The following is a 27,117-nucleotide window of genomic DNA, read 5'->3' on the forward strand; positions in this document are numbered from 1 at the left end:
CGTTCCCAATGTCTGTCAGTGAATCCATGTGTTTAGTTACTGCTTATTCCGGGTTATACTCACTGATGGACAAACAACATATTCCTACAGGATGGTCATTTATTATGTTCTGTTAAATTACTCTTGCTGCTGGCTGAATAATTAAAAATGGCCATGCTTTCATAGTTCGCACTAATTTTCAAGGCGCTGTAATTTGCCATTAACTTGGAATGCGTCACAAACCTGGCTTGATTAGATAATATGAAAAATCAACCCCCCCCCCAAGCCCCCTTTAGCAGGACCTCCTCCTCTTGCCATCCTCCCCAATCCTCCCGGCCACAGGGTAATAATATATTTGACTTTACTGGACGTTCCTTGGGAGGAATTCCACATGTTTGGTGAACCAGAGTCTCTCCAGTGCGTTTGCAGACGCAGTGGACAGCGGTCATTAATCACCGTGCTGTGACAGAGCTGGTGTGCGCTCATATGTTTGTGTGTGTGTTTTGGAAGTGCCTCTGTTTTTCTTTTTCCATCACGGTCATTGCCAAACAAATCCTATCTGCTCATGAGGAAGCGATATTAGGAGTGCCGACAGTGTGTAAAAGGGAAACGGGGATCTCTTGGTTCGTTATTTCCATGTAGTCGAGTTATGTTCTCTGGCATGCTGTTTTCGCACAACATTGAACGTTAATAAAGAGCGTTGTCTTTTTTGCCAAGCGTTGCAGAAAATCTTAGAATCCTATCTATCTGTTGGTGCTTTAAATGGTGTAGGTCCCATTTTTGTAACAATAATAATTTGCGGATTTGTCAGGAGATGCTTTTACAAGGAGCACTAGTTCAAAAATGTCTCAGTTCTCCAGGCAGTCTATTCAATTTGTGTTTGATGAAACCAATATGATACAGAAGATGACAGTGTGTCCAAAATCTGGGCCTTATTACTGCCTAAATGCTCAAGACTCGAGCAGGGTTTTATTTTTGACATATCAAACCTTTTAATCAATGCTTTTCCGAACTGTTTTGTGTCCTCGGCTGCGGCCATCGAGGCTACAACTGCAGCGCGTGATAATGATTCCAAGTGGCAGCAGCGTCCTGTGAATTGTCGGTGTTTGAGGAAGTGTTCTCTGCCGCTGTGTCTCTTTGCTCCAGGCACCTATAGGTCATAGGCACAGGGGATAAAGGGACCCGTATCTACTCTCAGCCGGGATTAAAGGAAGACCATGACCTAGTCGCCGGGGGGCAAACGCACAGGAAGGATGTATCTCGGATGTACAGTACAGCACCTCTGCGCACACGCGCATGTTCAAAGAGTCCACACATGTCTGCGAGCTCGGCCCAGTTCACTCCTGAGTGCATCTGTTGCTTCTGGCAGTGCCGTCGTGTAATAACAGAAGCGTGCGGCTTAGAGGATTGGTCATACTTTGGTCACACACCATTTAGCTTGTTCCACTTGCATTTTCAGAGATGTGTTTGTGTTAAACAGTATTCTTGACTTTTTTTTTTTTTCTTCCCCATATAGAATTTGATGAACTATGCACTTGTTACAGAGCGGTTTGTGAAGAAAATAGGGTTTAAGGAATTGAGTTGTAACCAATTTATCATGAATAGACTGTGTGATGACTAGTTATTTTGTGAAATTAGCCTCAAAGTCAAATCTACACGTTCAGCAGCTTTACATCTATAACAATAGAAAACATACTTGTGGCTTTTATTCTGCGTTAACATACACTCCGGGCTATCCTTTGTTAAGACCTCCTATACTTCGTCTGATCACACACACCTTATTGGCATTGGTGGGATTTCATCTTTGTGCCAGCAGGATTAATTATCTATGCTCTTAGTCTGAAGGTGTGAATTCTTGTTTGATATTTTGGTTTTGCAATGTATGAGGGGGCATCTGGGTGGGATTATAAACCTACGGTAAGCATTTATACTTTTAGTGACTGAAAAAAACACTTTGATGGTGGCCAACTTCTATTATAAAATGTCTATAGTAACTCTTGCAGAGCTTTGAGCAGTAGTAGTCTATAAGTAAAACTAACTCTGGTAATGCCTCTTAATCCATGCAGTCTTTCACATGAAGAGCTTTAATAGTTATCATATATTGCTATAATATTGTTACAGACTAAACAATGCTTGTTTCGACCAGGTTGTATGTGTTATGTCTCTCTTCATATATTTGGGCAATACAATCCTTCATGTAACAAAGTTTGTCTTATTTTGCCCTTTTCAGATTCCCTTTATACCCACGGGGAGAGAGATTTCATTTTGACTATGGCGTCTACCTGCTGAACAAGAACATTGCTCAGGTAATAAATCTGCATGTGTCCCATAAATTTTAGAGCCCTTTAAAATATACTTGTCTTTTTTTTCCCCCACAAAAAGATGTGACTAAAGAAGTAAAAAGCCTTTGTCAGTCAGAGCCTATAAGCCCAGCTGATAGGGGAAAGGTAGTTTCACACTTGGCACTTGGTTATTAATGCTTGGAGGCAGATTCTCCTTCTCTTTCCATCGCTCACACCTCAGGGGAGGGTTGAACTCCTGACCTATCTGTGCTTATTAAAGTACACCTAATGTGTTGACCTGGGTGACTCCTCCATTCATCCTCAAGACATTTAGCTCCAACAGTTAACAATTTGCATTCCATTCTCAGTGTGTTCCACTTCATCCATGAAAGAATACCTCTATCCTGGATAAGACTTGGCAATTAGCACTAACAGGTGGTTGACCTCACTTTATTGCGTTTAGGAGGTTTTACTTGACAGCATGCTTTTTGCTAATTGTCTGACAGCAACCACAAAAATTGTATGCGTTTTTAGGATAAATTATGCAAACACCATGTAACACAAGATGTAAGTTTAAAAAAAAAAAAAACACCACTTTATCTGCCAGTATGACACCATCAAATGAATGTTTCTGTTGAACATTTGGTAAGCATCACGCGGGGAATTCATATGCCTACCTATAAACTTACATAATCCCCTCCCATTGTCATTTTTATCAAAGGAACACATTATGATCTAAGCCTTCTGAGATTTCTGTTTCATAGAGTCTGAACCACATGCTATCAGAAGTTCTGCGCTGCACAGACACACTGCTGAAAGTTTAATTTGACCCCTGATAGAAGACAGATGCAACTTTTGCTGTAAAGAGAATGTGCAATTTAAACTCCTCTTAAGGTATGGATCATTTTGAAGATCTTTGAGTCAAATATATGCAGCTCCGGGCAGGATATAGGTTATAGTGTTTTAAAATGTGTATGTGAATAAAGGGAATCAAAGAAGGAAAATTAAAATGAGGTCCAGACAGTGAAAGTCAGCAGGATGTTTTCACCCGTGTCTATCAAAGCACCCGAAATAGATTTAAACCACAAGTTGAAAACCATCTGTAGAGGATCAGCAGAAACACAGGTGGACACATGATAACTTAAAAAGGTAAAGTCGGCGTGATAAATTACTGCGGAGCGATCAAACTTGTCTCTTGAAATCTACACTTAAAATATTGCCCACAAAGTTGACTGCCAATTTGACACCAGGCCCAAACAGTTGAATATTTAAATTGAACTTGAACAAATTTGATGAAACCTTTGTAGTTCTCCTTTTTGTCTCCTTTTGAGGGCAAATGTTTAGCTTCATTTCAAAGCACTATCTTATACATTCCATGTGTGGCTAAATGCGTTCATATTGGGAATAAATTGTCAGGTTGACTTGAAAACATCATAACAGTACAACGGCAACAATCTATTTCCACATGATTGTGATAATGGAGCATTGTTTGAAGAACTGCAAAAGTGGTAAACATGTCGCAGTGAATAAAAAAGAGGTTGCCGCTCTCTAAGCTTTATTTAGTGATTCTGCACACTGCACTCCAGTGTGTGCTCCTGCGTGGCTCATCGTTCAGTTTCTTAAGTTTCACATCACACATGCTTGTATTTTGTGGATAAAAATATGTGAAGTACAAAAGCGACACAGCGCTTTCATCTTCCTTGTAAATGTCTAAAAAAATCTCTGGAGCATTTATCTAATTTTATTGGTAAAGGTGGTTCTTTCTGTACTAAGATTATTTTGTATAATGTCATTGTATGGGGCATTGCTTGCATGACTTGTGCCCATTTGTTTCACTGTTGTGAGTTTTTGTAAATTTTTGTTGATGATTCTTGCATCGTTTGCGGTTTTGAATATTTTCCTTTGTGTGTTTAAGCCAGACTTGTTATGTGCTCACAGCGGTGCTAGTCTGGTGTCTGCTGGGTGATAGAAAGAAGAGATCTGGTTTCACAGCTGACCCGCCTGCCTGGCTGATTGGCCGCTGTGCTAACAGGAACCTGGGTGGGAGACATTAGCTGTCCATCTCTTATTAAATTGTCCTGCGAGGCTGCGTTTGAAAGTGATACAGGGAAGCTGGCCAGAGATCAGGACAACAGCGGGTCGACTATGCTTTGATGTGGAGGGTAAAAGTTTGCTTTAATTTGGCCCTTTGTCATGAGGACAGAGCGGAGCTGAGAGTGTGTGCGGCGCCTGTGATGGTAGATTCTAAACCATTATCCAAGTGAAACTTTGTAGGCAGAGATGACAAGAATATCTGAATGCCAACAAGACGATAGTGAATCAACTACTCTTGTTATGTGATTTATTTTTAGAAGAGGCCTGTTGTACTTTAGCATTTTTTTGTTCATCTATGTTGGGAACTTGGGATACTTTTTAAAATGTAGCCACTTTGGCATAAAAATGTATATTTTTGGCATAGACTTTAGTCTGACCACTAACACTGCTCTTCACTTTCCTTGAGACTAATTGTCCATGTAAAGACTCCAGGAAAAGCAGTCCTTTTAGTCTGGAGTTGCCGTGGGTTGTTTGCACTGTGCACACTGTGTTAGGCCGTCATGTTGTGAAAGAAGCATGTGGGGCTGATTAAATGATAACTGATTCTATGAACAATTTTTAAGGGCAAGGATACAACAATTAGCTCTGAGCCACAGCACAGGGTGTATCATATTTAGTGGGCCTCAGGCCCAGGAAGCTCCCTATTGGAAATTAATGGACACAAATGTGTTTTGACTCGCTAGGTCAACACCAGGTTCACTGTTGTTTTCCTGTGCAGCCTCGATGTTGGCTTTAGTGTCCCACCTTCCAAATCCCTGAGCCTGTTCTCAAAGATGTCTAGGCACAGTGCCACAGCGGTGGTCTGCTGCAGACGTCAGTGAGCACGCTGCCATGCAGACTGGTGACTGTGGCTCTATAAAACACAGCTATGATTCACTAGGGAACCTTCTATGTTTAGTGGTATTTGAAGGTGGCAATAAGCGGAACAGGAGCTGGTCCCATGGAGGGATTCCTGTGTGAAGGGAGTGAGAGGTGAAAAAGAGTTTAGGCTCAGTGCTATGCTTTGCACTCAACTAGAGAGATAAAACATCTTCTCTGAATACTTTTAAGGGATTTTGTTTTAATACACAACATATATGGAGAGCTAAGACATTCTAGCTTCTCCAGCCCAACCACAGTCCGACTAGTTTAACATTCCCAGTGGATGATCTACCTTTATTCCTGAATACTGGTGTTAGAGATGACTAAGCACTTTATGTGATTCTTCACTGACCCTGAGGTTTCTTTTGTGCATGATTATTGTTGGGTTGCCTTTAACAGAAACATATTCTTTTCTTTTCTATCGTTTTGTTGTCTGTTGACTTCCTTTAAAAAAAAAAAATGTTCTTTAAACATTTGAATAAAAAATAAATCCTAAAAAAAGACATGGACAGGCTGTCCATGTCTTGCAGCCCTCAGTAAAATATTTGTTTACCTGAACCCTGAACCACGGCTCCTTGGGTTCTGCCACCATCTCTACCCAAATACCGACACGGCCTGGAAGTAATCAGCCTCCTCTTCTGCCTGCTGCCACTCAGCGTCTTCATCCTTCTAAAACAACCACATCCGTTTTCCATTTACAGGGATTGATATGATAAAATACATAATGGGCAAGACAGGCACCAAGTCACAAACTGCACCGCACTTTCACCCTGAATAGGAAACGGGGAGGAGTAAATAAAGGCACCATGAGAAGTTCACGTTTGAACAAAGTTATAAACATATCTGTTCTTGGTTTGTCCCAATATATTAAATATGAATATCTAATTCATTGGAGCATTGTCTGAAAAATGTGTAGATATCTGGACCCTTTGCTTGCTTATTTGTACTTCTCAATTTTCTTGAAGTCCAGATTTGGGTACCATTCTGATCCTTGTGTTATGCATTTATTTCCCCCAGATTTCAGATAGTTTACCCCCCAGCTTTAACAGTTTCAAATATGGCTGGGAAAAACATGTGAACTGATGATAAAATTCTTGCCTGACTCCTCTCACGTCTATAAGTGATTGAGTAGACAAGGTTGCTCCTGTCTGAATAATCTTAGTTTGAAGCATGTTATCTACTATGACCAATGAGATACACTGCACTCCCTCGTTATAAATGAAGACCATATATTGGTGTAATAATAAATGATATCAGGCTTGTAGATTTACCTCCACCATAGAAGTAAGGTTTTCACCTCGGTAATTTATCAACTGAATCGTTTTTGGATTAACTTTGGATAAGATTATGCTCAATTATGCTTTTATCATGATGTTCTCTTTGTTTTGATAGCTCGATCTATTCCAGGTACTCTTGTGTGTAAGTTCATGCATCACTGAGTACTTCAAAGCTTAAATTGACTTCACCAAGCACCTGTATGTCACCCAAAGTACATTAAGAATAATTATTCTACATTGTATTCGTCGTAAACTGCAACATTGATGTTAAACTGACTATTGACTTCCTGTTAAAAATGCGGAATGGATAAGAACCTCCTTTTCATTGTTGCATCTGAAAATTGCGGCACAACATACAATTTTCCATTGGCCTGAACCGATGGAGAGTTTTATACCAAATCAAAAGTATTCTGACACTACAGTTTAATAAATGTATTTACTAGTAGTGACCCAGCATCTTATAATGTTCTTTCACAGCTGTTAATTTACTTTAAAATTGTTTTTATAGACGTTTGGCACATCTGGTCAGCAACGTAAAGTTCATGATGTTCGAGCTGGAGCTCCATTTGGAAGGAAAAAATAAACTGATATCACACACATAAAGGTTCTATTCTTGTACGAGGAAACTGTTGTGGGGGAATTACACCCAGTCCTTTAGTTTCCCTGTGGCTCCCTAAACTCCTTCTACAAACTATTAATCAAGGTTAGATCTTTATGTGCACCTCAAAGTTTACTTGGTGCTTTACTTTACTTGCTCTCTGCATTCCATCACAGCATTTTGTTGGTGGATACAGCTTGGATTTTTAGATGTTTTCTTTTATTTTCTATTAGCGTCTTTGTCAGAAAGTTTGTCTGGCCGATGGTGCGTCTGTTTAGCTGCACTGCCCTGAACCAATGTCTGTTTTTGATACCAGGTCTAATGCATACTGCAGAGCTCGCCATAGCAAAGACAAGCGTTTGTAGTTTAGGAGAGGAAGCTTCCACTCGCTGTCTGCCACAAGTAGCGATTTATAAGCAGGCCTCGCGCTGCTGTAAGTTCAAGTCACTGCAGTGTGGCTTCCAGTTTTGGGTGTGTGAGGAGCAAAGGCGAATTCTGAGCTCCGGGTTTTATGGGCATTCTTCTGGACAGCCACCTATGACTTTATGAAACACTTTAATTCATTTAATTCAATTTCCACATTTTGTGGTTGGTAGTTTTAGGTTTGTCCATCACCACAAAGAGGCACCAGGGGAGGGAGCACTCCAAAATGTGAGGGTGAAGTCAATGATGGGACTTGGTCTATGTGTGTGAGGGAAAATGTAAAGTATATGGATTGCTTAAATAAACTTTAGGAATTGTTCAGAATAAAGATAGTCCAGAGGCTTGAGATTTCAAACTTTACTACAAGCCAAACTATTTTATTTAGTTGTTTGTTTGTTGAGGCTTTGGGCTGTTTTGGATCTCTACACGTAGTAATCTGTTTTCAAGTGTTGGTATGTTCCATTATTACTTTATTGTTTAAATGCTACAGTTTTTAGTATTTAGCATCTTAAAATTTCCATTGGTTTAACATTAGGTTTACTGAAAATGTCATGTGCGAAGACACAATCCGAGCTCTAGTCTTGGGTTTCTGCAAAATATATATTTTGTTAGATTATTGATTGCTATGCTAATTTTTCATCACCCTGAAACTCACTGATTGTCCTTTTCACATCAGGTCTGACAATTATTTTGTCAGACACATTTGGTGTATGCGTTTTCCCCCCCTATTCTTTCAAGCTTAAGTTCTTAAAACCCTTATTCAAATAAAAAGGGCAGCAGCCCAGTGCATGTCATGTTAGCAAGTTTATAAAATTGTTTTGCTTGTTAATTCATCAAAAGCTTTTATTGGGTTGTTTGGATCTAGAGCCTTTCGATCACTTACACAGGCCTTTTATTGCTGCTCATTGACATTAAACAGCTCTGGCCTCATCTGGTTAGTAAAATATCCGATAGTTTCTTGATCCAGCACATGTGGTTTCTATTAAGGCTTTACACTGCAGCCAATCGGCAGCTTTCAATCAGGATTAACATAGCGGATTTCACCAATAGGTTTGTAGTTGTATTCATCATTTACGATAAACCAAAAATCACATTCTGCCTGGTCTATTGTGCATGTCAGTCATTATACCGCTCCTCTCTATCACCTCATCGGGCTGGTGTGTGTGTGGATAAGCCCAGATGTCAGGTTCTATTACACTGTTGGCCCTGTGAGGGTGCGTGCGTTGTGCGTGCGTTGTGCGTGCGTTGTGCGTGCGTTGTGCGTGCGTTGTGCGTGCGTTGTGTGTGCGTGTGTCTGTGTGTGTCTGCCATCTTATTATAACGTTGTCTTTATTAATGATGCGTCTGTGATGAATCATTAACCAGTTAGTGAAGAGTTTGCATTGTGTCTCAGGAAGGCGTCTGTTATAGAAACACTCATTCAAGCTCAAAATTAAGCCGTGGTGTTTGCTGTTTAGTTAGCCTCACATCTTAATGCTCTTTAAATCACATTTATTAAAAGTTCAAGCTAACATAGCATAATATTTCAAGGATTAGAACACATTTGCTTTAACTGATGTTTCCCCTGGACAACAGTCTGTTAACAAAAATGCTATACACCTTGAAGTAATTATTTCTGGCAAAAAAATCACCAAAATAATGTAAATGACACCCTTCAGTTCTAACTCTTAAAATTCAAGATACACATTTTCCAAGAATCTATCTAAATCTATCTAAAATGTTATTACACTTCCACTAAATGTATGATGAACATGCATCATAATGCTACTAGTTTCTAGGTTCAGACATGCCTATAAAACGAAAGTGCAAAGTGCTCACTATTTGCGGTAATGGAGGATAATTTGGCTGATGTAAAGCTCAGCGTGTATGGGCTGAACAGATGGTGCATTTAAAGGCTCATTTCTTTACCGTGAACACATAGATCATGCGTGTATTTGCGTGTCCCTACAGCTTTGACAGCTTTTGTTTGTTGTTAGGCTCCAGTTGCCACTCACCCGTGATGACGTCATGTGGAGATCTCCAGAGTTTTAGTGCACAAATCATAGTCAATTCTGTTTGTGTCCCCATGGAAACTTACCCTTTTAGCCTACACGCTGTCTCAGCCAAGTTGTCGGTTAGCTTTTTATAGCAATTAGGATGCTGTCTGCAAAAAAGTACACCCTGCCGCCTGTAGCCAAATGCAAATATAAACACAAGTGCACATGTTGTAATTAGGTGCACGTGTATAGATTTTATGCGTTTGGAGAGAGGAGGGCAGTCTATAAACCTCACCTGTCAACAGCTCTGTCAAAGTGTATCGTCTTCACTTCTGTCCTCAGCCAATGTTCTCAAAGTCCTCACCATCTGTACTGCTGCTGCTTCAGACTTGAACATAGGACCTTCAGCTTCCAGTGGCCATTGGATAATAATTAGAATGAATTATGTCGGTGCTTTGCGTGTTGCAGGCTACACTTGTGCCGGAGCTCAGCGTTACTACAAATTCAAACATGGCTCTCTTCCAGCTCATTAAAGACTTTAAAACCACAAGCACTGCCTCGTACTCTTTCCCTTGCACCAAATGAATGGAACATTCCGCATAGCTGGCCACCTAAAGTGCAGAGGGAAAAAAACTTGACCACACAATAGCTATTTGTTTCTTCTTCGCAATTCTGTCTCTGCCCCGATTTACGTCCTAATCCGATTTAGAGCCCTGAGAATTAGGTTGCGTTTTTGGAAAATCCGGGGACCCTGCTATATATTTATTCAGTTGTATGAAATATTATTTGCGAAAGAGTGAAATGTATACAAAGGCGCTCTTTGACTGCACCTAACAATCAGTTGTTTGAGGAAGAACTTGTGGGATGTTTTCAATTTTCCTTGCAGACATAGCAACGCCACTGAAAATATGAAGGGGATGTAAGAGGTATTAAAATATTGAGAGTGAAATGTTTAGCTGTCAGCACATGAAGAGAGCCAGGTTACAAGTAGCTAATATAATCATTGTATCAATTCTTAGAAGGATATTTTTAGGCTGTGATTGTAGATACTGTGATGAGCCTGTACTACGAAGCTGGCTAAGTTTTGCTTACCAGGATAGACTAACCCAGACATGAGCAACTCTGGATCTCTGTATTAAGAACCGGCTTCACAACTCGCTCTGTCAACTCCAGATTTTCTGAATAAATACAGCATGTGTACATTCACAGAACAGACCAATTGGAACAGTGGAGAAGGGAAGAGTATCTGTGGAACTGTCAATTGTAACCACAAAATGTACAAGGAATTAAGAAATAACATTAAATCCAAAGGAAACGCACTCACAGTTCTCATGTGGACTCAGCATTTAGCGGCCAATCACGGTCACGCAAGTTACGCCATAGAGAAAGTTTGTTTGGTTTTTTGGCCTTTATTAGACAGAACCGTACAGCGTGAAATGGGGCTGAAACTGTGGAAGGATATTGCAGCAAACTGTTGAGACTCATGACGCTGCGGGTTTCTCACATGGAGCACACGTGTGCTATCCACTCGACCACCGAGTGGCACACTGGAGAAAGTTCAGTTGAATTCATCGAGTAAATTGAATAAACTACAAATGTGCTCAGTCACATGTCACATGGACGGTATTGGTCAATATAATCTCATCCAATTTTTAAATATATTCAAATTCACCCATTTTTAGATCCTACATTTGTTGCACCTGTTGAATATTAATATATTCTTTATAGCAATATCAAATCAACAGAATTGCTCAAAGAAGGCCTGTATATTTGATGAAAAGTGTTTGGACCTGGAGCCGCCTCAAAGGTTTAAACATCCTTAACACTATGCAGGGTCACAGTTGAACGAACCCAGATGACCAGAGAATGCTCCAGGCCTTCCAAAGTAAACCGGACACGGGCCTATACTCGTCCCATACCGTGGCAGCTCTTAATTTGATATGAGGAGCCAACAGCAAAGAGGCCAAGTGTTTTATGTCTTTCTTGTATATTCCACAGTCACGCTGTTTTGAATATTTTATCCCCAGTCCAGGAATCATTTCATGCACCACCACCAAATATGAACCACAGCTCGGTCTAGATATTGCTTTATCCGTTGGTTTCGCAAGCAATAATGTTTGAAGTCGGCTTGTGAAAAATGTTTACTTGTCACGTAAATACAAATAACAAAATGTGACCTTTCCTGAATAGTTTTTTAGAATGGCATTACAGTCGATGGGTATGACTAATGAAACTACTATTATTTTGTGTTGGAAATTACATTCTATTGAACAAAATTGGTATAGAGTATTTTCCTTTAGTATCAATATAATTTGTGACACTAGTGGAATCCAAAAAGAGAAGTTGTAGATGTATTGCTGCTCATTCATCTATTCTCATATCGACTACAGAACTTAGGGAACAGATCAGACTTCTTGTGGCTTCCATACTTTGTGATAATTTATGTATTTAATTAAAAAAGTTAACCACACCATTCAGAGGCCACTCAATGTATAGACACATATGGTGCAGGATATTGTTTCTGATACATCCCTTTAATGTGGATATGTATAACATCCCTTTAATGTGGATATGTATAACAGCCATCTTTGTTTACCATTTCTAAATTTATCCTCAGCAAGTTTGATGCAGCAGTTTTTCACCCGTGGAATAACAGCGGGATCTGTCTGAAAGTCCTTTTGAACTCTGAAATATTGGTGGCGCGAGCTTTCTTGGGTTCTCTGCTTACTGTTTTGATAGGACATGTAGTTGGCCCGTTTGCCGTACCAGAGGCCAGATGTTGTCATTTTACTGTCATCGTTGTTGTGTTTACTCTTGACAAACTGTTATAATGCAGGAAACTTAAAAAAAAAAAGGTTTACTCTTTATGCCAGATGCAGACTTTTTATCTTTGAGCAATGAAATGTTATAGGGTTCCAAGATCAAATATTATTTCATTCCTTTGTTTTATGATGGTTGTGTATACCTTCTAAAATAAGCAGACATAGCCTGAAAAAGCCGTACAGTCAGAAGTGGGCTGACCAAATGAGCAGGAATCTTGCTCCAAACAACTTGGGCAATCCCTATTACCGGTACTCCAGTAATATTGAATTATAGTAATGCTATATAGAAAAGGAAAAAGCAATGGCAAATGTATGCCTATATTCACAGAGGAAGGGATTTAGTGAGAAAATGTGGCCAGGCATCGGCCTACAGATCATATTAATTCTCCTTTTAGCGCTTATTATTTTATAGGGGTTTTGTGGAAACACTACTCTTGCACAAAAGTGTAGAATACCTCAACATTTTCCCATATAATAAAGTAGTTTAATGATTATATAAATGCTGTGTTATTTTAAAGCCTGCAATAAAGCTGGAATCAACCCATGAACTGGTAGTGGACATGTCCTCTAGTCTTTATCTGCCCTTCACTGGAGAAGTGGCACCTCACATCACGGAGACCATCTTTTAAATTCATAGTGATGATTGAAACGTATATTCTGTTGGTGTGTTTTCAAACAGAAGCCACTTTCGAGGATTGATGATTCCACTGCTACCAACAGGAAGTGGAGCAGGGAGTTAAGACTTCACAAATCGGGTTCAGCTTTTGGGGGGGTCAGGTTTCATGACACCAGTGTAATCGTTCAGAGGGTCACCAGCCCAGGGGGGCTGTCACTGCAGCTTCCCCTATTCGGTAGTGAAAGAAGTGCCCACACTTACACAGTGTACAAGTACACTTAATCACCTTTAAAGTATCAGTGCTATAACTTCTTTACTACCATGATTGCTGCCACTAATTAAACACATTGTAATACATGCAGTACTACTTGTACATACTGCTGTGAATGTAACTATAGTTATAGCTCTAACCAGTGGTGGAAAGTAACAATATTTGTACTTTAGATGTACTGTACTTAAGTAAACTTTTTAGGTATCTGTACATTTCTCAGTGGATATTTTTTACTTTAACTTCCTTAAGTCTGAGAGCAGGTATTTGTACTTTTTACTCCTACATTTTCTAACTGGACTGAAAACTAAAAGTCTTTTTGTATGCTTTGAGTGGTTATATTCAAGCACATTCATGGTGGTGATATTCTGCATGAAGTCTTGGCTTTTGGAAAGCAAAAATATACATATAAAAACGAATCGTTTGACTTGCAAAATCATTCTATACCACCAAATTTTACTTTAAGACTAAAAAAAAAGTATCAGATTTTTGATAACTTAAGATGTACTATTAACAATTTTACTTTTACAATTTTTATACGGGATATTTAAACGTTTTCTTCTGTAACTTGCTTGCTCTTTATCTGTACTTTTAATAAAACTGGGTACTTCTTCCACCACTGGCTCTAACACTGAACTATAGGGAATATTTGTGTTTATTTGAAATATAATTAATTAGATGTAACAAGAAAAGTAGATAATAAAAGTGTCTTAAAGTGTCTAAAACTTAATCAACCACTGCCTGGACTCGCTGTCTCCTTGCTTCCATCCATTGACCAAACATGACGGATCTCCTCAATAGTGTAAGCATGGCAGTACCCACCCTGCAGGCTCCCCGCAGTGATTGGGGTCAGGGGCGAGTAACACGGGTCCTCTGGCACCGGTGGTCTTCCTAACTGAATTTCCTATTCCCCTCACACAGCTTTTCCCGTAATTATGTAAATCTGTTGACTGAATTTGGCGGCAATACGATACTCAGTAAAGTGTAACAACAAGTAATGCGACGGAAGAATCTGGTTCGAGTTAGTGCTGCTTTTGAATCCTGCGCCGGGCCACGCCACACCTGCATTACATTAGCACAGTGTGGAGGATACGGGACGGAGGCCGAGCGGACAGAGCCGAGAAAGAGCGAGCGGAGGTTAGGGATGGTAAATTAAGTGAGGAAAGTCGATATTAAAACACTTTTATGACTTGCTTGTTTGAAATGGCAACATAGAGCGGAAATACATGGAATATTACATTTCACCTGTTAAGGAAGTGACGAACTGTATCGAGCGCGCGGCAAGTTTCCAGAGCCACGTGAGTGTTGACTTTGCTCTTAAGGCTGTAATGGCTTCTGCTAAAGTCAATAACTTAGTCAAACACGATAATCTTAAACATACCTTTTCAGTGTCCCTTATCTGATGAGCGCTTGGCATGGACCTGCTTATGAGAGTGAAACGCTTGAGTATCTTGACAGAAGACAGCAAGTCAAAGGGAACCTGAAAACAAGCGTATAGTACATTTCAAAGCACTTTAAAAAGCATCATAAATTGGAGACATGGAAGGCTTCTGTACTTTTGAGCAAAACCACATTTACATTTCTACGCTTTGCTGGAGAGCTTCAGATGACACGGGCAGACTCCAGATGATTAACCTGTAACTTCTGTTGGGCACACAACATGGTTCCTTTCAAGTCCCTGATGATGGCTCAGTCAGAGCAGCTGGAGTTTTATGTATGTGTTATATTCTTTCTGTTTGTGATGGTAAATGCAGCAGCACAACGCATTTGCCTGTTTAATGATGGAGTATTCTTATTATTTACTGAATTTAACCTGAACACTTTCAAAAATAATAAGTAATTTATCCATAGTTTTGAGATTGTTTTGAGTGTTCGTACCTGTGGCTATTAGTCATTTCGAAACAGATCCCACATCTGACTTTTACCGAAAGCCCGTCTGCTGACACTTCTGTGTGGAATATGCAGGAAGATATTGTCTGCTGTAAACAAATGCGTTTGCTGTTTATGTGTCCTGATTTTGTGTTAAGCTGTGGGACCAGATGATGATGATCACGATGATGAACATGAGGCAAAACCAGAGCCAAGGATTGCTCTGACTTTCAAGAACAGGAATCTCTGGTGTCGATGACTTATGTAATTCTAACAGTCAAACGCAGCTCAGTGTTGTGTTTATTGAGATGCATGATTTTTCCTTGATGAGTCAAATTTGATATTTTCTTCTTTATCCCATGAATCACCATGCTTCATTTGATCTCAGACCTCCAATATAAGCAGGCATCGGAATAAATCTGTTATTTAGTTTGTACTTGTACCTGTGTTTAAAATCTACTTTTCTGGAGATTTGATTCTGGCTATTGAATCCAGGATTATTTTTCACAAATGTTTACCTCTAACAAGTAAGAACTTAAAAACGTAAGATTTTTTTTCAAATTTGTCACTGCCCTGACAAAGGAAGACCCTTTGTCTTAATGTTTTTTCAACAATTTCCTGACATCTGTGTAACTGCTTTATCTCGTTGACATAAAAAATAGCTTTCGGAGAGAATTTGTCATACTTTTATTTAGTTAATTGTGCCAAAGCTCTTGGTTATGATTTTCAGTGAGAGATTGACAAATTTTTCGGGTTTGCAGACCATTACATTGCAGACATTATTAACTAGACAGCCGTGTATACCTGATGCATGCCATTGTGGTGAACTGGTGTTATTATGAAGCATATGATGTAACCCACAGAATGGAGTCGTTTCTGGTAAAATGTCCGGCTGGCGTGAAAACAAAGGACCTACAGCTCTCGTGAGATGTTAATGAGTGGTTATCATTTTCATTTCTAAGGGTGGCTCTGTTCTGGTCTGTTTTGTTGCGTTATAGACATAATTATTGTGCCATAAACAAGAAATCCATGGACTCTGGCTGATTGTGTACTTTGGCCACGGAAGATAATGCTGTAGTCTGTTGGATGAGCTAAACTGTTTACGAAGCCGTCATAACAGTAGATCACAGAGGATGCCAGTGCATGTAAATATAACATTCAAACGTGTGCTTTATCAGACTATGAGGGATGTTTATTTTGCAAAACGGTAACCAATTTTGAAACATTGGCAACAACGTCCCCATTGGCTGACAAACTGTGAAGTCAATAAAAAAAGAAATTATTGAGCTCGCTGATTTTGTAAACATCAATTTAAAAAGCTGATAGATGCCACTGTGTGAGATGCAAATGTACAAAATTTATGTATATGGAACAAAACTTAATGTTCTAAAGTGGGCGATTCCTGGCCTCGGCGAAGCCTCTTGCAAAGGTCTTGGCTCAAGTCTTTGGCTGTGTCGCCCCGTCACGAGTCTGACCTTTGTATTGATGTGTGGTTTTCATGCGGTTTACAGAGATGCCCCAAGGCCGTTAACTAAAGCCAACTGCATTCTTCATTTCATTAGGATTGTTTGTTTCACTTGGCAATCGAAGCTAATATTTCCCAAAATGGCCAGCATACGTTCTTGATCCCTACAAACAAATATTTCAATTACTTCTGTGCATACATACATGTGTCTAGCAGCATATAACTTATTTTGGTCTTTGTATATTCCAGAATAAACATGAATTTGACTATTTAATAATCAGTTGTCAGTACTATTGTAATATACTGTTATCTTAGAAATAATAATATCTTTAATTTTACACCGCATTTGTGAACAGGTTCCAAATGCAATAGAATAGAAGACTTATAGATCCTTTTGTCTGTACACAAAACGCCTGCATTCTAAAGGCTGGTACTGACCCATGCAGTCGCTCTATGGCCTCCAAACATCACAAACTATGAAAAACCAGGGCTCTTTTCATGACAAGAGCGTCATCGGAAAACATGACCATGTTTAACACAAAGTTCAACACCGAAATTTGCATAAACGCTAATGGCCACGTAATAAATATTTTCTTAAATCCGTTTTTATGTAAATTGCACCAGAAATAAATCGTATATCCTTAAACAAAATATCTCGATGTTAGATATGGCCTGTTAATACTCAATGGAAAATATAACAAATATATACAACAACCATCAGTACCTGGCTGTGTGCGCAACAGTTCTAAACAGTCCTGAATGGATATTTTATTAATTAAGCATTAAAAATAAAATGACACTTAAAGTACAAAGGCATTTAATCTGCCTAATGTTAAAGGGGACCCGCTGAGTGCTGGGGTCGACCCCTCTCCAGAGCGGAGGATTCTGGAGGGGACATATGAGGTGGGGTGGTAAGATGAATAGTTTGGTGCCATTTCATAAAGAGCTTTAAAAGTGAGTAAAACATTTCTTATATTATTTTTTTAGATTTTTTTGTCCGAAGGGCAGGAAAGGAAGGCGTGAAACGGGGGATGAAAGAGAAGGGAGAGCATGCAGTACATTGTCGGAGTCAGGATTTGAACTCACGACACTGCGGCGTGAGTTGCGGCGGAGCCAATGAGGGGCTTGAGAATAATAAAGGCTAATGTGCTCAAATCTGGTCTCAGTAGTTTTGTATTTAAAGCGACACACACCTGGTTAACTGACTGTCAAAACCAAGTTGTCGCAGACCCTAATGAGCCCTTGATTACCTCCTCGGGGGACCCAGTGCAGCCTATGCACGCTGTAAAGTAAGCATTTCTATTTTTACCCCAGCGGACCAACCTAAACTCTATTTAATCACAAGGGTAATTGTGATGTGGGACATGCTCGAGATAACCCAGAGTTTTCAGGAGATCACGTTTAACCTTTCGACATAGAAAACGTTGATGTTTGATGAAAATATCCTGCGCCCCCGATTTACTCTCTGCTAAAGACGGAGACTCACCTGTCAAACAACACTAGGACTCTGCACCGGCTGAACTGAAGTGATGTCTACTTATGCTGAGCTCAGTTCATAAAAGACTCTGAGGGGAGGCGTGCCTTGTTACCTGGCCCACCCTCCCACACCACAATCACCAGCAATCAGGCTCAAAACGCACATACAGCCCGCCCACATTAGCAATCACAACTCAAGCTGATTGGTACTGACAAATGCGGGGAAACGGTAATACGCGGCATAAGCTAGGCTGTATTTGTTTAGCCACTACACTGAACTCCGGGCAAACAAGCAGGTCTGGCCAAATGACTGGTGGCATGTGCTGTAAACGGACTTCTTCCTGTTCTTCTTGGCCCATGTGCGTTGTGCCCTTACAAACATTGCATCGCGTTAGACGTTTCACTGACTAATACTCTTCCTTGCCATTCCCCGCAGTCATAGCAGCTGATTGGCCGCCGTAAATGCACAGGAGAATCCCATTGTCCAGGAGGCAACACAGACTAGGGAGTGTCCAGACACAAAGGTGCGAGCAGCGAGAGCAGCACCGGGCCGATCCGTTTCACCATGTCATCATGTGAATGCAGGCTTGCCCTCACCCCTCCCCTGCAGCCCGCGCCTCTCACCTTTCAGCCCTCCTCAATGGGCTCTGGGAATTTCTCACCACGATCTGGTTAGCCCCATTACAAAGAACCCCGTGGCCAGCTCCAGCACACGCACACACGCAGAAGGACCAGAGCCGCATTCATCACCAGACTGTCTGAAGGGGAAACGAGGACTGACAAGCGCTCTCAAGTGGACACCGTTTTAGCGATTTGTGTGACCCGCTCCAAAGCTGTTGACATAGAAACACCCTCAGATTATCCCCTGCGCCGTGTTTGTGCGAAAATTCGGCTTTCCTCTTCTACGCAAAAGGAATCAACATTTTAGTGTGTTTTACATAGTGTCAGTTGCAACACGCTTGTCTCATGTGAGTTGCAACACACTCCCCAGGAACAGTTTAGGTTTACAGACCAGAATCCAAACCTTCCCCCTGCACTGTTTGTTTCCAGCTGACATCCAAGACTTTCATGGCGCCGACGTTTGGAAATTATACTCTAGTCTTACATTGTGAAGTTGCCTTACACGTTTTTCTTCTCAACAATTCCTGTGCTATTTTTCCCCCGCAAGACACTGTGGGGTCACTAATATTTTTCTATTTGGTTTAAACAAGCTGAGAAGAAAGGAGGGAATTCATGTTTGAACATTCTGACAGGCGACCGCCAAGAATATATGGCTTCTCAGGATGGAGGCCACGAGCAACACATACTATATTCACATACTGCAGAGTTAATGTGGCTTCCATCGGGGAGGGCCTGCCCGGGTTATGAATATTGATAGTCTGGCGGCTGGAGTTTGGGTCAGATGTAAGGAGTATTTACGGTTTGTGTGTGTAATTTACCACACAGACGATAAACCCCCTACAAGTACATAACATGTTAACTCCTTAGTCGACTAAACAAATTCTTTGTCGACTAAATCCTTGCGCTGCCGATTGATTAGTCAACTAAAGGGGACAGTGGCCTGCAAAAGCTCCAAACTTTATCTGGCTCAAACTGTACTATCAAGATGACAACTGCACTGGAGTTCATACAAAAACAACAATGTATACAGAAATGTCTCCTAGGAAACAGTGTATTTATGTAAAAAGTCAGATTAAACCCATGATTCACTTCCAAATGTTTAGCTAGTTCCCCTCATGCCTTCTCCATACCTCCTTCTCCTGTTGCATCATATACAAAACATGATCTAAATATTTAGTTGACTGATCGATTAATCGACTAAACGACCACAGGCTTACACCGCTACAACTCACAATGTGCGGTAAAAGAAAAATTTCCTTTCACCGCTTTTACTTTCAACCTCAACCTTAGTTTTCAAATCATTTTGAGGAACTTTTCTTTCACACTTTAGCATGCTTTTCAAATCCATTTATCATTAAAGAAGTCCGCTCCAAGCAAGTGAATGACCTCAGCCGTCACAGCCTGTCTTCACCATATTGAGTTTCTATGCGCTCCACACTTGGTTAAATATGTATAATAGTGGGAAAATTCTTCCTTTGTCTCCCACATGCTTTTGCTCTTGATAATTGGACTTCCAGCTCTGCATTTATTACTTCACACACTTTAAACCTCAGGGTGAGGAATGGTGCTGCAAAATAGCCGTCTTGTTATTTTGTTCATCTGCATATCAAAGAAAGCATACATTGTGTTGTGTTTCTTTTGCTGAAGACCAAATATTGCCCTACTCAAATCTGACTTGGGATTCATGCCTGATTTCCATGAGGTAGACACTTTCTTTTCTAGGAGACGGGCCTCGTGTGTGCTATGGGTGCTGGTGATATTGATCTTGGCCTACAGTGTCAAAGCCAGTTCCGTTAAGCCAGCTCTGTGGACAGCACATCACCGTCATTTGGTCAGAGACTGAGGTTTTCGCTCAGACCTGAAGGAATTTCTATGTCCACACAGCGTTTGGCCCCCTTTGCTGGCAGATGCATCTTTCTTCTGATAAAGCATTCCTCTTATATACGTATAGAAGTCTTGGAAATCAGTTTTACTCAAGTGATTTTATTGAACTACCGTGAGGGAAATGGTTTGCGATTATTTGTGTGACTAAAATAGTAGAATTTGTTGTTGTTGTTGTTGCTGTTGCTCAACTCAAGGGAACTAAAGTGTCACAGAAAAGTTAATCTGCAAAACTGTTAGAGGCCACTTGCGTTAAAAAATGTGTAATAGAGAACATTGGCAAGGAAGTATCTTAGTCCTGGATCATGCACTGGATCTAATTCATCTCTCTCCGTAGCTGTTATACAAATCTACAGGAAGACAGAAAGGCTCCCTGACCTTTCACCCGTACGTTTAAACATGTGTAAGACTAATACTTTTTATGAACATGCCAACGATCCATTATGTCTTTATAACGGGCCTGAGTGCAGGTGACTAATATGTTGGGGTCATGTCCGCCTCATCTCTTCTCCCAAAGTATTTGCAGTAAGAGGTGTTGCCAGCGCCATGTGGAAATAAACCAGATGTTTGCTGGTGCTGGCAGTGTGCGGGACAGGGGCCTGCAGATAAATGCTGGACGTGCCGCGTGACGCTCCTCTGCTGTTCAATGAAATTATTAAAATAAACTATGCAGGCCCTGAGTAGGCTCTGTGTGACACTGCTAACCTGGAGCTATTCCTGGCATCTGTGCTTGAGTTTAAAGGTGGCTGTGTGGATTTTTTTTTTCCAGTAGATTTGATTCTATCGTCATGAATTAGAGCACTGTGGGAAAGGGAAGGGAACATGCAGAGCCAAATTTAGAAGTGGGTTCAGCGAGGAGGGGCAAATGCAACAGTGTTTCTAACAGGATCTTTCAGCCCTGTTATATTCTGATGTGTTTAGTTTTGTCTAGCTACCAGCATCTCATACCTTGTCTCTCCATGCACCTAACATATGAGCACACATGGCTGTTATCAGGGAAGGATGCTCATTGTGCATCGGAAAGAGTAATTGTCCAATAGGGAGTGCAGAAATAGATCACGAGGAAAGAATTCAGACCTCAGGCCGCTTCTGTAGGTGGTATTTCTTTTTGTCCAGACAACATCCAAACTTGGAGATATTCTTCCACCGCACGTTAACATACAGAGCAATGTGGTAGGTTGTTTCGAGGTTAATAATATACGGCGTGTTCTCTTCTCTTGCAGCTGAGATATCAACATGGACTAACCACCCCAGACTTGCAACAAACTCTGCCCAACCTGAAGACCTTCCTGGAGCATGGCCTTATGGTCCGATGGTGAGAGACAAACCTCTGTACTGAATGTTGGGTTGAAACAGCACAGTTCGCATTATGTGACCTCCACTCGTTACTGGCAATTACCACTGAGATGTGTCCAGAACTTCTCTGTGTCCATGTCCACAGCTGTCCTAAGAATAACCCTTGTGCAGATCTGACTTTGATCTCCTCTTCCCCTCCAGAGTTAGCAAAAGGGAAATGTTTTATTTCACGGATTAATTAAATAATCTTTTGTTTTGAAAGGAAAGAAACCATGAAAAGTTCTTCTCAAATTAGCTCTCCACACCCACTGTTCCATAGTGAGGAGTGAAAGAGCCTAAAAATGTGTGACCTGCTAGCCCATAAGCTATGTCCGTTTGTGTGTTAAATTATTCACCACAATGTTTTACAACAGAGGCAGCTGGAAAGAGATGCTAAGAGCTTGACTCTTTTTTTAAAAACATGTTGAATGGCTTGCAGAGTGCAAAAAAGCTTGTGGTAGGAAAAAATAAAACACCTGGAACGGAGCAATAATAAATAATTATGATAATAAATTCAATTTATATAGCGCTTTTGTGGTTGATAATATGGACTTTTGAAATCACCCTTATTCAAGATTCTTCTCCCATAATCGGAGAATCGATGACATCCTCTGCCACTTCTTTCCAAATGTGCTCTAAAATTCTCTGGCTCTAGTTGTCCAAAAACGACTTAGATGTTTATAAAACAAAGATGGTGAACAAATTATTTCAACTTAAACAGGCATAGGGATTGGAATTAAGAATATGAGCTGTTTTTGTGCCAGAGATGGTGTAGAAACCATATCTTTATAGAGTTTTAAGATGAAAACAACAACATTAAACAACTGGTGCTCCACATCCACTCAAGGCCTGGCAGAGGTTCAGGATGTCGTTCCACAGCTCGCAGCTTCAGTGCACACAGGAAGGGTGAGGCGTGACACTGCATTTCTATGCCATACGGTGCTGTTATTCTAAGTCAAACCTTTAAAATGTTTGAAGTAATTTAGCTTCTCCCTATGCTTCTGGTGAAGCTTTTGTGTGGAATTGAATGGAGGAAAGGTTCATTTGGCCCACTGAATTCCTAATTCCTAAAAGTACCTGAAATATGCCATCTTTGACATCTTTGACAACAGCACGGGAGGGAACATAGCAGACGAAATGTTGTGGAGGAGTGAGGGCTAATTCTGCTTCAGGATGTCAGCTTCTCTGCTGGATGATTTAGGCAGCGGTCTCCGAGTAGCTTTTACAGTGTGCAGTGGAGCTGCTGTCAGGAGTGCACACCGGAGACTGGGGCCCAGTGAAACCTAAAGACATACATGGGTAAATGGAGGTAACCTCTCACTGCACAGGCCTTTTTCCCATCACTGTGGTATTTGGAGCTGTTGTACCACTCAAACCAGAGCCATGTGCTCAAAAAGCCTCAGCTTCACTATTAAAAACAATGGCCTACTTATTTTTATTAGCTTCACTAAGGAATGGAGTTGCGTGTTTGTTTCAACTTAATTTTACAGTATATTATGTGTTATGTGTATCTAAAACACTGTCTGGAGAAACCATTAGTTTAATGGCTGTACATCTACCCTGGAACTTAGCTCTGGGATTGGAATATACAGTGGTATGCTTTATGAACCATTACAAGATAGAGTCCTTGACTGGCAGGTTATTAATTAAAAGATCTGTTTTACCTAGTGTGAAAACAATTATACAAGTGAGGGAAACATGATTCCAATGTTTTGCATCTGCAGGAGGAAACTCTTCATGTTTTTTCTTCATGTTTGTTCTGAGTAAAAGTTTCCTGTGCTCATCTACAGGAGCTCGTTGCCTGTGTTAAAACGCTCTCAGAATTTCTCATTTGTTTTCTTAACCTTGCCCTTAAATGGAATTTTTTACGACGGGAGGTCCCTTATAAGCATCAGTTTTAGACTAAAGGTCTGATATTTAGACGTTGTGATGGACATAATGTACCTCAACCATGCATGAATTACGAGCATCTCTCTAACCGAGCAGGATTGTAAAACCTCCCAAACCTGGGCCGCTCTCCTGTATTTGAAATGTGTATGATTTGGCTAATGTGTCTAAGCCGTCTGTACAACCCAGAGAAGACCATACAATTACTCAGACGTCTACTATGCTGTACACTTAACCGATCAATTTGTCTTCAAGTGTTAACTGACAGTTGAATCCCAGGGGATCCAGGGAAGGACATCTTAACCATTGACCTCAGGGGAACAGTGCCTCTGCTCCTGAGAAGGCAGAGTGGTGAATTACACATGGCCTTGGCTATCGGACGAGGCAGTGAGGCCCCCATTTAAATAAATTTATGACTTGAAGTGGCGTGGGGCGGGGTGTCCCATATTGCAAGTCTGTTATCTGTTATGGCTGAAAATGTCTGACATACTTGAGCAGACGCCTGCTGCGCTGTTGCACTCAGCAGTTCGAGAGTGTAGTCTCAAAGGCAGCACAAATATTTTTGGGATGTTGTCAGGTGGAGAGATTTACAAAGAGTTGCAGCTGTCTTTTTTTCTTGATCATTGAAAAGAAAGTGGGTGTTTAAACTGGGTGGAGGTGTCAAGAAAGCAAACATAAAGCTCCAGTGTCTGGGATTCACAAAGAAAAACATGAGGTTTAAATATGATGTCGCTCCTCACACTTGTTCTCTCTTGTACTCCACAGTGACCGGCACGTGTCCAGCTCCATCTCTGTGCCCAAGTCCCAGCTCAGTGTTGGTCAAGGCTCAGAGGTAGGATTTCCCAGCCACACCAGCTCACCGGACCGCTGCCTGACAAAGCGTAGCAGTTCTGATGCAGACCAGCACGGAGGCAAAGCGACTCCCCCTCCGAGCTACAACACCGCTGTGGACATAGAGCCACAGCAACATTCTCCAGCACCTCCATCACCTTCTACTAAGCACCACTCCTCCCTCAATGCCAGCATGGCCTCCCTAAACCTGGCCAATCCAACAGAAGGCAACAAGGAGGAAGAGATGGATGAGAAGGAGGAGGCTAAGCTAGACCAATTTGAGGAGATGCCAGAGGAGGAGGGAAGAGGTGCTAAAATTAAAGAGATTAAAATTGAAGAACAGGAGACACACCCATCCTGCAGCTCTTCAAACCCAAATTGCTCTGACATTGTGGATGTAGAGGACAAAGCAGCCTCCTCTGCCCAGCACACAGGGGCTATGAACGGCTCCTTGGTGGCAGGACAGGCAGCTGTAGGGCCCGTAACAGAGCTGCGCTGCTCAGTGGAGCAGGCAGAGGAGATCATGGGCACAGAGGCCACTGGGATGGGCTTAGGGCTGGTGGACCAGGCTCAGATGGAGGAGTACAGCTGTATCCCTGTGGACCACGCTGTGGCTGTGGAGTGTGACGAGCAGGTGCTGGGGGAACTGGACGTGGCCGGGTTTGAAGAGTTCTCAAGGCGCATCTATGCACTCAATGAGAACATGTCCAGTTTCAGAAGACCACGGAAGAACTCTGATAAGTGAAACGAGGACATGCTCAAGTAGTGTGGACAAATGTGCAGTAAACATAGGAGCTCTTCTAAAACTATGACCAATTTGCACTTATTAACATTTCCATTGTATTCTTTTAATAAATGTTAAGTGCAAGTATTGGGGCAGTAATGTGAATTATATCATTTTTAAAATTATTACCAGAGATTTAATTTTATCTACGGTTGTCTAGCTTAGCCATTGAAGTTCCAACTGAAGAGTAGCACTTTGTACACAAACCTTGGATGCAGTACCAAACATCAGTCAAAGTAATTCCGGTTCTGACCCGTTTTCCACAATCTCAAACTCCCTGAGTCAGTGTAAGGCGATGGTTACAGATGAAACAGATGTCATGTTCCCTCTTATCTGTGCCTGCTGTCCCACTACTGTCCTCAGCTTTCCCTCATGGTGCAAGAGTGACTGAACTGTTGTGTGTGTGTGCGCGAGCATGCACAGCAACAGTATGCTTTTGATCAATCCCACCAATGACCTTGTGTTGCCGTAGAGAGGTGGGGAGTGCATCCAATCAGAGAGCCCCTAACTGTGATACGCCTTTATCTCTACACACGTTGTTGTTAAGGTGGTAAGACGAGGATTATGCGCACACATGGCAGGGCTACTGTGCAATTTATGATTCATCTCCATGTACTTTTATTGTTTTACATTTTAAGGATGTCCAGCATTGTACACCTCAATGTTGATGATTATCGTATTAGACCAATTAAATGTAGTAGTTCTATTTTGAAATGTCACTCAGGCTGTATGTGTTGTCTTGAAGCCCATGTCAGTAACTTCTGTGTATCATAATGCTTTCTTGCACTGGTGTTGGTTTATGCATTATTTATATTCCTAAATAACCGCGGTCTTCAGTTCACAGAGGATTGCTATCACACTACATTTCAGACTGAATCTTCAGATGCAGGCAGCAGGGTTGCGTCGGTTGCCATGACTGCCACTGTCCAGTTTACTGCTCAGATCTATGCTGCGGCCGCCGACTGAGAGGAACTTTGTCACATCATTTCCATAAACTGATACACTGTCCAGCAGTTGACCATGTAAATATACTTTTGTATGGAGGTTTCTTTTCGTATTAAAGACTGACCAATGGCATGAATATGTAGCCCTGTTTAAAATATGGTCTTCCTGTGATTGGGTTTTGTGTTAAATATGCACTTGTTTTTGTTTTTGGAACGTTAAAGACTTGAAGGATCTTATAGAGGCATTCAGTATTTCACAGAAGTCAGTCTGCTCCAGGACATATTTTATAGCTTATACAGTCTTAGAATATATATTTCAACAAAAGTATGCTATGGTGTTCTTCCTAAATGCAATGGAGGTGCTAGAAACTACACAGCCAGTCCAAAAAAGTTGTCACTTGGATTCAATTAAGCTGGATGGAAATAAATCTTATGACATTACAGAAGATTATTGAAACGGTGAATGTGTGCTGTAATCAAAGCTAAAGGTCCTACCAGATATTAGAGAATGTGACTTTAATGTATCTAGTACATTTTCTGTCCAAAAAAAAAGTCACCAAAGTAGAGAAAAAGACTGTGCCAGCGCCTAATGATGTTACTGTACTACAGGTATTACAGTGGCAAAGTGCAGAACAGTCGAACAGTGAATCGTGGCACACATTTGTGAACTGTTAAACCACTTTCAATACCTTTTAAGGGAATGGTAGATGTAGATGTAAAATGCACATGAGTTTATTCAATTACAAATTTGTTAATCTTGACAAATGGGGGTTAAGATGACATTGGGATGTTTATCTTTATCAGATCTGATATCTTTGTGGCTCATTA

General features: G+C 41.0%; 1 protein-coding gene across 1 annotated transcript in view; it reads left to right on the top strand.

Annotated features, from left to right (window-relative positions):
- The window catches only part of uvrag (UV radiation resistance associated gene), a 48,608-nt gene extending 22,186 nt beyond the window's left edge, over nt 1-26,422 (top strand). The window contains exons 13-15 of the mRNA XM_072446717.1: nt 2,210-2,285; nt 21,732-21,823; nt 24,496-26,422. Of these exons, the coding sequence (XP_072302818.1) occupies nt 2,210-2,285; nt 21,732-21,823; nt 24,496-25,306 (979 nt within the window). The 3' untranslated portion in view covers nt 25,307-26,422. The remainder of the gene's footprint in view (nt 1-2,209; nt 2,286-21,731; nt 21,824-24,495) is intronic.
- Nucleotides 26,423-27,117: the final 695 nt, after the last annotated feature.

The sequence above is a fragment of the Eucyclogobius newberryi genome, unplaced genomic scaffold, assembly GCF_026437365.1.
Source record: "Eucyclogobius newberryi isolate DKJ021-1_F unplaced genomic scaffold, fEucNew1.0.hap1 SCAF_15, whole genome shotgun sequence".
Taxonomy (NCBI): Eukaryota; Metazoa; Chordata; class Actinopteri; order Gobiiformes; family Gobiidae; genus Eucyclogobius; species Eucyclogobius newberryi.